The sequence below is a fragment of the Hemitrygon akajei genome, chromosome 26, assembly GCF_048418815.1.
Source record: "Hemitrygon akajei chromosome 26, sHemAka1.3, whole genome shotgun sequence".
NCBI classification, from domain to species: domain Eukaryota; kingdom Metazoa; phylum Chordata; class Chondrichthyes; order Myliobatiformes; family Dasyatidae; genus Hemitrygon; species Hemitrygon akajei.
Window position 1 is genome coordinate 51,100,684 of NC_133149.1, and position 15,098 is coordinate 51,115,781.

The following is a 15,098-nucleotide window of genomic DNA, read 5'->3' on the forward strand; positions in this document are numbered from 1 at the left end:
CAATCACGTGGCCGCAGCTCAAAGCGAATATCTAATTGGCCAATCACGTGGCACGGTCAAGAGGTTCAGTTGTTCAGAATAAACATCAGGATGGTGGGGGGGGGGGCGGATGAGAGTGACTTTGACTGTGGAATGGTTGCCGGTGCCAGACGGGGTGGTCGGAGTATCGCAGAAACTGCCGATCTCCTGGGGCTTTCAGGCACAGCGGTTTCCGGAGGGGAGAAAAAAACAAGAATTGCATCGAGTGAGCGGCAGATCTGTGGGTGAAAAACCCCTGGTTGATGAGAGAGGTCAGAGGGGGAAACGGCCAGACGGATTCAAGGAAGGTGACGGCGACTCTGAACGCACGGCCCGTCGAACCTTGGAAGTGGACGGGCCACAGCAGCACCAAGACCGCCTACGTACCCTCGCTGGTTCGGGGGGGGGTAGGGGCACACAGTGAAGTCTCCGCTCAGGGCAAGTGCTTCTGCAATAAATCTCTCCTGATAAAAAAGAATCCAGCGGCAAGAGAGACCGGTGTCCTGGTCAGGGTCGTTTTAATCCTCAACCTACACCGTGATCGGCGGCGACCACGTTCCCGGGGCGGAAGCCGGCCGATCGTTTGTATCACACTGTTAGAGTCATTGACCGTGAGGTGCTTTGGGATGCCCTCAGGAGTGTGCGTGTGTGTGAGAGTGAGTGTGTGTGTGTGTGTGAGAGTGAGTGTGTGTGTGTGAGTGTGTGTTTGTGTGTATGTGTGTGCGTGAGTGTGTGTGTGTGTGTGAGAGTGCGTGAGTGTGTGTGTGTGTGTGTGACTGTGTGTGTGTGTGAGAATGTGTGTGTGTGTATGAGAGAGTGAGTGTGTGTGTGTGTGACTGTGTGTGTGTGTGAGAATGTGTGTGTGTGTGAGTGTGTGTGTGTGTGTGTGTGTGTGTTTGTGTGACTGTGTGTGTGTGTGTGAGAGTGAGTGTGTGTGTGTGTTTGTCGCTCTGGATTTCCAGCATCTGCAGACTTTCTCTGGTTTGTCAAAGCCAAAATGAATGAACAGCCTGCGGAATCTGACAGGAGAAAAATCACCAGCATTCTCCTGTTAACCCTACTCCCCATCACTGGTCACCTCGGAGAGGGAGCAGAAGGCACTCATCGGCCCTGAGAAACTCCGCACGTAGAAAGAAGCGGTTCATTTAAAATCCCGAAGTCATTCAGACCGAATGCAATCCCGGCCTTTGTCCGGCCCTCCCTCCCGCCCGCCATCCCCAAACCCCACCGAATGCCAGTAGCAAACATGGCGGCGCTCCAGTGGGGCCGCGGCGCCAGGACGGCGCGGATTGGCTGAGGCGGCTTCCGCTCCTGCCGCGAGCCGCGGGCGGCCCCGTTCGTGCGCCGGGCGGGCAGGAAGTGGGCAAGATGGCGGCGGCAGAGGTGGCGGACGGCGATGACTCCCTGTACCCGATCGCCGTCTTGATCGACGAGCTGCGCAACGAGGACGTGCAGGTGAGCGGCGGCGGCGGCGGCGGTCGGGGGGTCGGGAGGCTGCCGGCGGCCGGCGGCCGCTTCTGGGCGGGGTTGCGGCGGGCCTCTGCGCTCTCGGCCCGACCGGGCCGCCGGGGGCCCGGGTATGTGAGGCCGAGCCGGGGCCCAGGGCGGGTTCCCGGAGGCCGAGGGAGAAGGAGGGAGGAATATCCTCCGGGCCGTGGTTTGAGGGTGGGTCAGAGCCAGGGACAGGTTTAATATCACTGCCTGGTATGAAATACGACGTTCTGCGGCTGCAGTGGACTGCAACATAAATATCAAAAACTATAAATGATAGTATGTGTGTGTGTGTGTGTAAATATAACTACATAAAAATAAATTGCAGTGTGGTTATGTGTATAGCAATACATAAATTGCATTGCAATGTATTAATGTACACGTGTGTATATACATATGTGTGTGTATATATATAAATTTCTATGTATGTGTATATATGACACACACAATCATATGTATGTGTGTATATATCACAGACACACACACACCCCCACTCCCCCCCTCAGGTCAGGAGTGTGATGGAAGACTCGCCCCTCGCCTGAATGAGTGCAGCTCCATCAACACTCAGAAAGCTCGACACCATCCAGTACAAGACAGCCCCCTTGATCGTTACCCCTTCCAGAAGCATCCGACCCCCCCCCCCCCCACCATCGACGGACAGTTGCCGCAGTGTGTACTGTCTACGAGGTGCACTGTGACAACACACCAAAGTTCCTCAGGCAGCCCCTCCCAGACCCCAGGGCCACCACCGTCTAGAAGGACGGGAACAGCCGATCCCCGGGAACACCCCCACTTGGAAATCCCCCTCCCAGTCACTCACCACCCTGACTTGGAAACATATCGCCGTTCCTTCATTGTCGCCGGGTCAGAATCACGGAATTCCCTCCCTGACAGACAGACAGACATACTTTATTGATCCCGAGGGAAATTGGGTAATTGGGACAGCACTGTGGGTGTCCCCACAACTCAGGGACTGAAGTGGTTCAAGAAGGCAGCTCATCACCACCTTCTCAAGGGGCAACTAGGGATAAATGCCGGCTCAGCTGACGACACCCACAACCCGGAAAAATACACAATAAACCTCTAAGTTGCAATGTGTGTACATTATGTATCGTGACGGCACAAGAACAGGCGCTGAGCACAAGGGCCATAGAGCAGGAGTCTTGTCACGCCAGACGAGACCCAAGGGTGCGGACTGCGCAAGGGATGTGCTGAAGCCGTCCAGCACCTTGTAGCAGGGGCAATGTGCAGGCAGGGACAGCGTAGACTGAACGGTACAACCAAGCTGCAGGAACATCTGCGCTGAGCGTGGATCAGACACTCCCCAGTCCAAATGGGAAACACCCGAGAAGGTAGCGGAGAGTGACGGAGCTAAGATCCCGTGGGACCTCCAAATACAGACTGATAAGCAGGTTCTGGCCGATCCACCGGGCATAATAATACCGGACAAGGGACAGGAGAAAGCAATAGAGATTTGGCAATCCCAAATGACAGTGACCTCAGGAAGAAAGAGTATGAGAAGCTGGAGAAATACCGGCTTGAAAGAGCAGATAGAGAGGATGTCGAGGTTCAAGCCAGAGTAATCTTGGTGGTGATAGGAACACTCGGAGCCGGGAGAGGTCTGAGATCTCGGTCCAGGACAACGGCCCACGTTTGTCCAGCCTCCTTAACGCACAAGCCTTCTAACCAGACGGTATCCTGGTAGAAATCTTCGATGCCCTCTCGTTTGGTTCGCAAACAGCATCCTTGCCTCTTGATGCCATCTGCTGTTGACGCGATTGAGCGCCGTCATCCTGTAATCTTTCGGCATTTTCCTCATCAGAATCGGGTTTAGTATCATCGGCACGCCGTGAAATCTGCTAGCGTGGCTGCAGTGATACACGACAGTACAGAAAAAATGTAAAAAGTAGTGCAAAAAAGCATATTTTAAAAAAAAGTAGCGAGGCAGTGTTCTTCATTTCAGTGTCGGTTCAGAAATTGGATGGCGGAGGGAAAGAAGCTGTCGCTGAATCAGTGACTTCAGGCTTCTGTACGTCCTTCCTGACGGTAGCAATGAGAAGGGAGCCAGTCCTGGGTGATGGGGGTCCTTAATGATGGACGCTGCCTTTCTGAGGCACCGCTCCCTGAAGATGCCTTGGATGCTACTGAGGCTGGTACACCCATGATGGAGCTGACTGATTTTACATTTCTGCAGCTTACTTCAATCCTGTGCAGTAGCAATCCCCCCCCCCCCCCCCCCCAATACCAGGTGGTGATGCAGTGAGTCAGAATGCTCTCCATAGTACATCTGTAGAGATTTGCGAGTGTTTTAGGTGATATTCCAAATCTCCTCAAACTCCAAGTGAAATATAGCTGCATCGGTATATGGGGCCCGGGAGAGATCCTCAGACTCCCAGGAACTCTCCACTGCTGATCCCTCGGTTTGCGTTCCCTTGTCTTACCCTTTCTGAGGTCCGCAATCGGATCTGAGGTGGTGGCTGCAGCACCACTCGACTGGCTGGTATGCCTCGCTCCTGTACGCCCCCTCGTCACCACCTGAGATGCCTTGATACCGCAGGTCAGGACGGGCCGGTAATTTATGGAGCTATCCTATCACCACCTTGCTACTATAGACAGATACTTTACTGATCCCAAAAGAAATTACAGTGTCACAGTAGCATTACAAGCGCACAGATGTTCAGATATTAGAGGAGACGTAGAGAGAATAAAAAAAATAAATTACCTCAAACAGTCTAACAGGAGGGGAGGGTCATCACTCCTCCTCCCCCCCTCCCCGGCTATAGGTTAACTCATTATAGAAACGGCCGAGGGTAAGAATGACCTCATTTATCGCTCTTTTGGAGCAGCGCAGTTGTCTCAGTCTGTTACTGAAAGTGCTCCCTCTGTTCGGCCAAGGTGGCACGCAGAGGGTGAGAAACATCGTCCGGAATTGCCAGGATTTTCCGGAGGGTCCTTTGTTCTACCACGGCCTCCAGTGTGTCCAGTTTTACTCCTATAACAGAGCCAGACTTTCCAATCAGTTTATCGAGCCTGTTGGCATCAAAGGTTTCAAAGGTACATTTAATGTCAGAGAAATGTATACAATACACATCCCGAAATGCTTTTTCTTCGCAACCATCCCTGGAAACAGAGGAGTGCCCCCAAAGAATGTTAGAACCCCAAAGCCACCCCCAGCTCCCCCCTCGGGTATGCAGTAGCAAGTCAACAATTCCCCGTCCCCCCACCAGCAAAAACCACCCCCCACCCAGCACTGGAGCGTGCAGCGAAGCAACAGCAAAGACACAGACTTGCGGCACCCCAAAGACTACCCGTTCACCCGGTAATTTGACAGCATGTGACTCCGGGTCAGGGTCTTCAAAAGAACCCGGCAAGGGAAAAATAGAGATATTAAAGATGGAAATAGAGCTGTTTCCAAAGACGCAAGCAAAGGAGTCGCTGTTTAGCGCCATTTTAGCTAAACTCTGCCCTCACCCCTGTTGATGCCATTGCCCCAGCACGCCACCCCATAGGCTTGCCAGCGTAAAGCTGAAATATCCACAATTGTTTCAAACACTCGCCACCTTCAGAGATTCAAAGCAAAGTGTGAGCCCTGTTCGTTTTGCACGTCTGTACTCTGCATTCCAGTTCGTTATGGGTGAGGAGGAGCGGAGTTACGGCCATCCGACCCGTCGAGGCCGATTCGTTACTGCATTGTAAGGCGACCTTTCAAAACTGCTCCCTGGAAAGAAACGGAAAGCCGGTCAGAATAGTCCTGTGTGTGTCAGGGCTTCCTGTCGGGTCCTTTGTTCTAGCACATTCTCCAGAGTGTCCAGCTTGACTCCTGTGACAGAGCCAGCCTTTCTAATCGATGCGGGTGATATTTTAAGATGATGGGTAGCGCATATCAATGACCCCTGAGGCGTGAGCTGAGAGCTGGCCGGCTGGCTCCCAGTGGCCAGAACCGGATGGTTGTCGGCCTGTACAGTTTGAACACCGTTATTCGGCGGTCGTTCATTCCTGTTTAGGGTCCTAGCCGGTCACTCTGCCGGGAGTTCGCTGACGCGGCCTTGAATTTTCCTCCCATCTCTGTACTTGACACCCGACTGGGTTTTTTTTTCCTGTGTGTCGTCCGGTTAGTCAGCTGGTGCTTCCGATTTGGTGTGCCCTGAAATTGCCGAATCCACCTGCAGTGTGTTTCCACAGCGGGATAGAAAATCGGTACATCTCGGCGATACAGCACGGAGTATGTCCTTCCTGTTTCAGAGCCCCGACAGACCCGATGAACCCTGACCTAATGACCGATTAACCTACCTGGTACAGCTTCGGACTGTAGAAGCCCCACACGTTCCACGGGGAGAACCTGCAGAGACTCCTTTGCAAATGGCGCCGGAATTTAACCCCGAAACGCCCCGAGCTGTAATAGGGTCGCCCTGGCTGCTGCGCCGTAAGGATCAGGGTTGTTCAACGGTGTGTAATCCACTTCCAACCTGTCTTCGCCTAAAGCTTGTGGACAGTTTACCGTCAGTAGGCAGTGTTTCCTCTGGAAGATCTGCGGATGCTGGGAATCTGTGCTACACCCACGCCCCCCGCCCCCAGGCCAGGCAGCGTCTATGGAAAAGAGCACGGTCCACATTCCAGGCTGAGACTGCCGAAGGGGTTTTGGCCCGAAACGTCGACCGCGTTCTTTTCCATAGACGTTGACTACGCTGGTTAAGAAGGCGTACGGTGCATTGGCCTTCATCAACCATGGGATTGAGTTTAGGAGCCGAGGGGTAATGTTGCAGCTGTATAGGACGCTGGGTCAGACCCCACTCGGAGTACTGTGCTCAGTTCTGGTCGCCTCACTACAGGAAGGATGTGGAAACCATAGAAAGGGTGCAGAGGAGATTTACAAGGATGTTGCCTGGATTGGGGAGCATGCCTTATGAGAATAGCTGGAGTGAACCCGGCCTTTTCTCCTCGGAGCGACGGAGGATGAGAGGTGTACAGGATGACGAGAGGCATTGATCGTGGGGATAGTCAGAGGCTTTTTCCCAGAGCTGAAGTGGCTAACACGAGAGGGCACAGTTTTAAGGTGCTTAGAAGTAGCTACAGAGGAGATGTCAGGGGTAGGTTTTTTACTTGGAGTGGTGAGTGCGTGGAATGGGCTGCCGGCGACAGTGGTGGAGGCGGATACGATAGGGTCTTTCAAGAGACTCCTGGCTAGAAAAATAGAGGGCTGTAGGTAACCTGAGGTAATTTCTAAAGTAAGTACATGTTCGGCACAGCTTTGTGGGCTGAAGGGCCTGTATTGTGCTGTAGGTTTTCTATGTTTTTATTGAAGAAATTATTCAGGCGCACATGTCACTGTGCAAAAAAAAATAACACAGCACAAGATTTTTGTGTGCACTGATTACAAATTAGAAGGAACATTGTTAGTAGAGATCAAGAGAAGAAATTAGGTTGAACTAACGTCTGACTGTCCTCATCTCCATCTTATCGTTAAAGTCCCTCAGCTCCTAAGCCATACTCGTTCATTAGTAATCCAATACCCAACTGAACTAATATACAATGCCCATATCCTGCACATCAGCATGCTTGAAAGCTTCGTGAATGCCACTGCGTATCTGTCTCCCAGACCAGCACGCTCCAGGCACTCACCACTATATGCTTTAAAATAAGACATATAATTAATTTAAGTGCACGGTCCAGCTGTTAGAAATTTCAACATCAGGAGAAAGATATTGGCTGTCTACTCTTATCTATGTCTCTCGTAATTTCTGTCAGGTCTTCCGACAGCAACCGCTGTTCCACAGTAAACAGCACAAGATTGGCCAACCTTCCCTAATACAATATGCTCTCTGATCCCGACATCACCCCGGTGAATCTCCATATAAAACATGCTCTCTGATCCCGACATCACCCCGGTGAATCTCCATATAAAACATGCTCTCTGATCCCGACATCACCCCGGTGAATCTCCATATAAAACATGCTCTCTGATCCCGACATCACCCCGGTGAATCTCTCCATATAAAACATGCTCTCTGATCCCGACATCACCCCGGTGAATCTCCATATGAAACATGCTCTCTGATCCCGACATCACCCCGGTGAATCTCCATATAAAACATGCTCTCTGACCCCGACATCACCCCGGTGAATCTCTCCATATAAAACAGGCTCTCTGATCCCGACATCACCCTGGTGAATCTCTCCATATAAAACATGCTCTCTGATCCCGACATCACCCCGGTGAATCTCTCCATATAAAACATGCTCTCTGATCCCGACATCACCCTGGTGAATCTCTCCATATAAAACATGCTCTCTGATCCCGACATCACCTCGGTGAATCTCCATATAAAACATGCTCTCTGACCCCGACATCACCCTGGTGAATCTCCATATAAAACATGCTCTCTGATCCCGACATCACCCCGGTGAATCTCTCCATATAAAACATGCTCTCTGATCCCGACATCACCCCGGTGAATCTCTCCATATAAAACATGCTCTCTGATCCCGACATCACCCCGGTGAATCTCCATATGAAACATGCTCTCTGATCCCGACATCACCCCGGTGAATCTCCATATGAAACATGCTCTCTGATCCCGACATCACCCCGGTGAATCTCTCCATATAAAACATGCTCTCTGATCCCGACATCACCCCGGTGAATCTCCATATAAAACATGCTCTCTGATCCCGACATCACCCCGGTGAATCTCCATATGAAACATGCTCTCTGATCCCGACATCACCCCGGTGAATCTCCATATAAAACATGCTCTCTGATCCCGACATCACCCCGGTGAATCTCCATATGAAACATGCTCTCTGATCCCGACATCACCCTGGTGAATCTCCATATAAAACATGCTCTCTGATCCCGACATCACCCCGGTGAATCTCTCCATATAAAACATGCTCTCTGATCCCGACATCACCCCGGTGAATCTCCATATAAAACATGCTCTCTGATCCCGACATCACCCTGGTGAATCTCTCCATATAAAACATGCTCTCTGATCCCGACATCACCCCGGTGAATCTCTCCATATAAAACATGCTCTCTGATCCCGACATCACCCCGGTGAATCTCCATATAAAACATGCTCTCTGATCCCGACATCACCCCGGTGAATCTCCATATAAAACATGCTCTCTGATCCCGACATCACCCCGGTGAATCTCTCCATATAAAACATGCTCTCTGATCCCGACATCACCCCGGTGAATCTCTCCATATAAAACATGCTCTCTGATCCCGACATCACCCCGGTGAATCTCCATATAAAACATGCTCTCTGATCCCGACATCACCCCGGTGAATCTCTCCATATAAAACATGCTCTCTGATCCCGACATCACCCCGGTGAATCTCTCCATATAAAACATGCTCTCTGATCCCGACATCACCCCGGTGAATCTCCATATAAAACATGCTCTCTGATCCCGACATCACCCCGGTGAATCTCCATATAAAACATGCTCTCTGATCCCGACATCACCCCGGTGAATCTCTCCATATAAAACATGCTCTCTGATCCCGACATCACCCCGGTGAATCTCTCCATATAAAACATGCTCTCTGATCCCGACATCACCCCGGTGAATCTCCATATAAAACATGCTCTCTGATCCAGACATCACCCTGGTGAATCTCCATATAAAACATGCTCTCTGATCCCGACATCACCCCGGTGAATCTCCGTATAAAACATGCTCTCTGATCCCGACATCACCCCGGTGAATCTCTCCATATAAAACATGCTCTCTGATCTCGACATCTACCGTGAAGGCTTCTCTGGTTCTCACCTCAGACTTTCCTCTGCTGTCTCCTGCACTTCCTGATACAATGTCCCACCGCTGACAGCTGGTTCTTCTCCTCGCTTAGGTTGTGGCTATGCAGTTCCTTCCAATTCCTTCACTCTTACCACCTGCTTGATACTTGTCTTGTTTGAGAGGGATGTGGGCATACGGGACCAGAGTAGAAGGGGAGTCTCAGCGGCCATGGGTGTTTTTTGGCCACAGGGGCTTGTTTCCATTTTGTTGGAGTCTGACCCTGACCTATTTGGTGAACACTATTATGGGTCAGGTACAAACGTCGTGTCAGTACTCTCATTTGCATATGCAGATTTCTGCTAGATTTCCTGCTGAATTCACTCTGTAATGTAAACACGGGCAGCCTCATTTTATTGGAAAGTCATTCCTCGTTGAACTGGTCTGATTGTAAATAACTTCGACCAGCTAATAGCATTGCGTCAAACTGACAGCTCGTGAATGCAGACTCGCCCACTGGAAAACCAAGAAGACTTTGAAAAAGCAGCCCAGAGCCACTAAGATGTAATAAGCAAAGGGAAGACAGACTGTGGAAGAGAGCTAGCTCAAAAATATAAAAAGAGACGGTACAAGTTTTCATCGAGTCATAGAAAAGCACAGCATACAATCGGGCCCTTTGGCCCATCTAGTCTGTGTTGAGCCATTAATGCAGCCTACTCCCCTCGACCTGCAGCGGGACCATAACCCTGTGTACCCCTGCCACCCATGTGCCCATCCAAACTCCTCAAACGTTGAAATCGAGCTCGCGGGCAGCTCTCGTTCCACACTCTCGCCACCCTCTGGGTGAGATGGTTCCCTCTCATGTTCCCCTTCGCTTTTCGCCTTTCAGTACCGAGCAGGTGAGAAGGGTTCTGGGGAAACTCGGGGTGGCGTGAACCCCAGGGTCCTGAGAGGGGCTGCTGAGTCCTCCAGCGCATTTTCAGTCTTGATTCTCGGCCTGGAAGGAATGGGTCCCGCCTGTGTGGGAAAACATCACGTGTGGTCCCAGTACCCACGAGGGGCCTTGAATGACTACCGTCCTGCGGCCCTGACCTCACGCGTCACGAAGACCCTAGAGAGGCTGGTCCCGGCTCGCCTCTGACCCCTGGTCAGGCCGGATCTCGATCCCCTGCAGTTTGCCTACCGGGGGCACGTCGGACTCGTCTACCTCTCGACAGAGCCTACTCCCATTTGGATGAGCAGGGCAGCACTGAGGATCATGTTTTTTTAACTTCTCGAGTGCGTACAGCCCTCATTCCTGGGGGAGAAGCTCCGTTTATTGCAGGTTTACGCTTCCATTGTATCCTGGATAACGGACCACAGTTTGTGCAGCTTCGGAGCTGTGTGTCAGACATGGCCACAGGGGGGCTTCATTGACTCCCTTGCGGTTTATCCTGTACACCTAGGGCTTCAGATACAACACTGAGTCGTGTCATCTGCAGAAATTCTCTGACGACTCGGCAGTAGTTGGGTGTATAAAGGGAGTTCGGGAGGATGAAGGCGGGGCCCTGGTGGAGGACTTCATCAAATGGTGCAAGCTGAATCATCTGCAGCTCAACATCAGTCAGACAAAGGAGACGGTGATGGACTTTAGGAAGACTAAGCCTGCACTGCTCCCTGTTACTATTGACGATGAGGACGTGGATGTGGTGAGGACTTACAAGTTCCTGGGGGTGGTGGGGGGACCTGGACGACAGACTTGAGTGGAGCACCGACACAGAGGCTGTGTACAAGAAGGGCCAGAGTCACCTCCACTTCCCGAGGAGACTGAGGTCCTTTGGAGCGTGCAGGCCTCTCCCTCACACGTTCTACCGGCCTGTCGTCACCAGGACAATCTTCCACCCGGTGGTGAGCTGGGGCAATGGCATCGACACGGGGTGATGCCGACAGGCTCGATAAACTGATTGGAAAGGCTGGCTCTGTTACAGGAGTCAAACCGGACACATTGGAGGCCCTGGTGGAACAGAGGACCCTCCGGAAAATCCTGGCGATTCTGGGCAATGTTTCCCGCCCTCTGCATGGCTGAACAGAGGAGCGTTTATAGTAGCAGACTGAGACAGCTGCACTGCTCCAAATTCTTACTCTCGGCCATTAGGCTCTATAGTGAATCAAAATGGCTGAGGAAGTGATGACCCCCTCCTGTTAGACTGCTTGAGCTAACTTTTTTTAAAAACTGTTTCTTACTTCTAATATTTGTATATCTCTTTTACTTGTAATGCTACTGCGACATTGTAATTTGCTTTGGGATCAGCGAAGTATCCACCTTAACCCACAATATCTGGTTCTCGTCCCACCCAATCTCTGGAAAAAGCCTGGTTTGCGTTTACCTCTCATAATTTTGCATACCTCTATCAAATCACCTCTCAATCTTCTACGTTCCAAGAAGTGAAGTCCTAACCTGTTCAGTCTTTCCTTATAACTCAGGTCCTCCAGACCCAGCACCACCCTTGTAAATTTTCTCTGTGCCCTTTCAAGTTTATTTGCGTCCTTCCGCTAGGTACGTGACCAAAACTGCAGACAATACTCCCAGCGAGGCCCCACCAACATCTCGTACAACTTCAACATCACATCCCATCTCCTGCACTCAGTACTTTGATTACTGAAGGCCGGTGTGCCAGGAGCTCTCATTATGACCTGTGTTGCCACTTTCAATGTATCATGGATCTGTATCCCCCGATCCTGTATCATTTATAGAGCGACAAAGGGGGACTAAAGTGACTGTAAGTGCCTTGGGGAATTAACATCAGGCTAAGGCCTGGAACGATTATCTTGTGTCGGTCTTCGTGGCGGAGGGCACATCTAACATGCGATAGATGTGATGGGAGGTGAGAACAATCAATGTCGACTGAAGAGGTAACGTTGAGCAGACGAGTGGATCTAAAGGAGGGGTCGCCAACCTGGAGCCCACGGGTCCCTTGCTTAATGGTTTTGGCCCGCGGCATTAAAACGGTTGGACGAGGTACATCCCAGGATGCCGAAAGAGGTGGGGGGACAGCGAGGCATTTGGTCAGAAGTGGTTCTGTCAGTCAGACATGGCAGGGATTTATGAAGGGCCATACGTGTTTGATGAACTTCCTGGAGTTCTCTAAGGATATAGGGGGACAGGTGACTGATGGATTTCCAGAAGGTATTAGATTAAGGTGCTGTGTGTGAAAATAAACACACCCATAAGATATGGTTACCTGGAGTTGCGGGTAAAGTATTAGCATGGATAGAGGATTGGTTGACCAGTAGAAGGCAGGGAGTTGGGTTAAGTGGGTGTTTCTCTGGGTCAGCGGCGTTGGTATTGTTGAAAATATCCGTTCACAAGTAGAAGGGGTGCACCAGGTATCGTGTGCCCAGGTCTACCGATGACACGAAGTGGAAATGCAAATTGTGCAGAGTTGTGTAGCTGGAGCACCTGCAGAGGGGTACAGATCGGTTAAGCGAGTGGGCGAGGGAGGGTACGGCATTGATAAGTGTGAGATTATCCACTTTGGAAGGGGAACTGGGTCAGTTCATTACTTAAGCGGTGAAAGTTTGCGGAGGGAACTGGGAGTGATTGTGTGTGAAGGGTGAAGGCTGGTTCGCGGGTCCCAACAGGTTATCGAGAAGGCAGATGGAACCTAAACACAAAGTACACTGCAGATGCTGTGGTCAAATCAACACATACAAACAGCTGGGTGAACTCAGCAGGTCGGGCAGCATCCGTTGAAATGAGCGGCCAACGTTTCGGGCCGAGACCCTTCGTCAGGACTGAAGAGGGAGGGGGCGGGGGCCCTATAAAGAAGGTGGGGGGAGGGGGAGGGTGCAGGCGAAAAACCAATCGGAGGAAAGATCGAGGGGAGGCAGGGAGGCGATAGGCCGGAGAGGTGAAGAAGGAATGTAAAGGGAAAGCAGTATGGGTAGTAGAAGAAGGCAGAATCATGAGAGGTGATGGGCAGAGTCCTTCAGTAGTTTATCCGGTTGTAGCTCCATGGAAGCTGGTATGGCCTGACGTAGACTGGCATTTGTTAGAGGTAAAAAGGAAAGGAAAGTATAAAACTGATTTGGTAAGTGCATTTAACTGTCATGTGATGGAAAAGTATAGTGATTATACTCAGGTCTATACAGATGGTGCTAAGGAACCTGAGACAGGAGTGACAGGGTTTGGGGTGGCTATACCAGCAAAAGCAATTGCAATCAGCAGAAGAACATCTGATAAGTTAGCGGTTTATACAGTGGAGATGATGGCAGTGTTGGTTGCGTTGCGTTGGGTGGAGAAAACTAAATAGACAATAGGTGCAGAAGTAGACCATTCGGCCCTTTGAGCCTGCACCGCCATTTTGAGATCATGGCTGATCAATTCCTATCAATACCCGGTTCCTGCCTTGTCCCCATATCCCTTGATTCCCCTATCCATAAGATACCTACCTAGCTCCTTCTTGAAAGCATCCAGAGAATTGGCCTCCACTACCTTCCGAGGCAGTGCATTCCAGGCCCCCACAATTCTCTGGGAGAAGAAGTTTTTCCTTAACTCTGTCCTAAATGACCTACCCCTTATTCTCAAACCATGCCCTCTGGTACTGGACTCTCCCAGCATCTGGAACATATTTCCTGCCTCTATCTTGTCCAATCCCTTAATAATCTTATATGTTTCAATCAGATCCCCTCTCAATCTCCTTAATTCCAGCGTGTACAAGCCCAGTCTCTAACCTCTCTGTGTAAGACAGTCCAGACATCCCAGGAATTAACCTCGTGAATCTACGCTGCACTTCCTCTACAGCCAGGATGTCCTTCCTTAACCCTGGAGACCAAAACCGTACACAATACTCCAGGTGTGGTCTCACCAGGGCCCTGTACAAATGCAAGAACTAGTCAAAGCGTTGATATGCTCAGATTCCTCTTCAGTACTAGCAAGTTTAAGGTCTTCTCCCTCAAACAGCCGGCAAGATGTACTTCATGAAGTCCTTCAGTCAGTCACAAGAGTTGCAAATCAGGGAGGTCAGGTTAAATTTCTATGGGTTCCAGCTCATGTAGGGGTGAAGGGCAATGAAAGGGTGGATGAGTTGGCAAAGAGGGCAATAAAGAAAGAAAATATAGAAATGCACATTAGTATTAGTAAAGCAGAGGTTAAGTGTGTAATCTGGGGGAAAATTAACCAAATGTGGCAAGAAAGATGGGACAGGGAGGGGAAAGGGAGGCATTTATATCAAATACAAAAAAGTGTTGCAGTTACTAGGGTAGGAAGTAGATACAGAAGAGAGGAAATTGTGTGGACTAGGTTAAGGCTGGGGCACTGTGCACTAAACCAAACATTGAAATTGATAGGGAAACACCAGACAGGACTGTGTGAGGAATGTCAGGAAGAGGAGTCAGTAGAGCATGTAGTTCTGAGGTGCAGGAAGTATGGGATACAGAGAGAGATGATGAGAATTAATCTAAGGGAACTGGGGGTGCAGGAATTCACATTAAAAGGGTTGCCGGGCATGGGTGACAGAACACAGGTCAGGGTATTTTTAGCTTAAGGGGTACAGGGGTTTTTTATAGGATATGATGGATAAACAGAAATAGGGTACTAGGATGGGGAGGATAAAGTGTAGGTTAGGGTATGTGTATGTGTGCGATTGGGTGAAGGGATTTAGAATGTGAGTCCATCGCATACTCCGGAACAGAAGGAGGCGGTAATGCACCATTAAGCTGGGTGCCAACCGCCGTAAAACAAGACGGAGAGAGAGAGAGAGAGAGAGAGAGAGAGGTGATGGGCAGCTAGAAGAGGAGACAGAGTAGAGGTGGGATGGGGGAAGGGGGAGGGAGGGAATTACCGGAAGTTGGAGAATTTGATG

General features: G+C 50.6%; 1 protein-coding gene across 1 annotated transcript in view; it reads left to right on the forward strand.

Moving 5' to 3' along the window:
- The first annotated feature begins 1,331 nt into the window (after positions 1-1,331).
- Positions 1,332-15,098, forward strand: part of LOC140716972 (serine/threonine-protein phosphatase 2A 65 kDa regulatory subunit A beta isoform-like) — a 74,559-nt gene continuing 60,792 nt past the window's right edge. The window contains 1 exon segment of the mRNA XM_073030169.1: positions 1,332-1,473. Coding sequence (XP_072886270.1) covers positions 1,387-1,473 — 87 coding nt within the window. The 5' untranslated portion in view covers positions 1,332-1,386.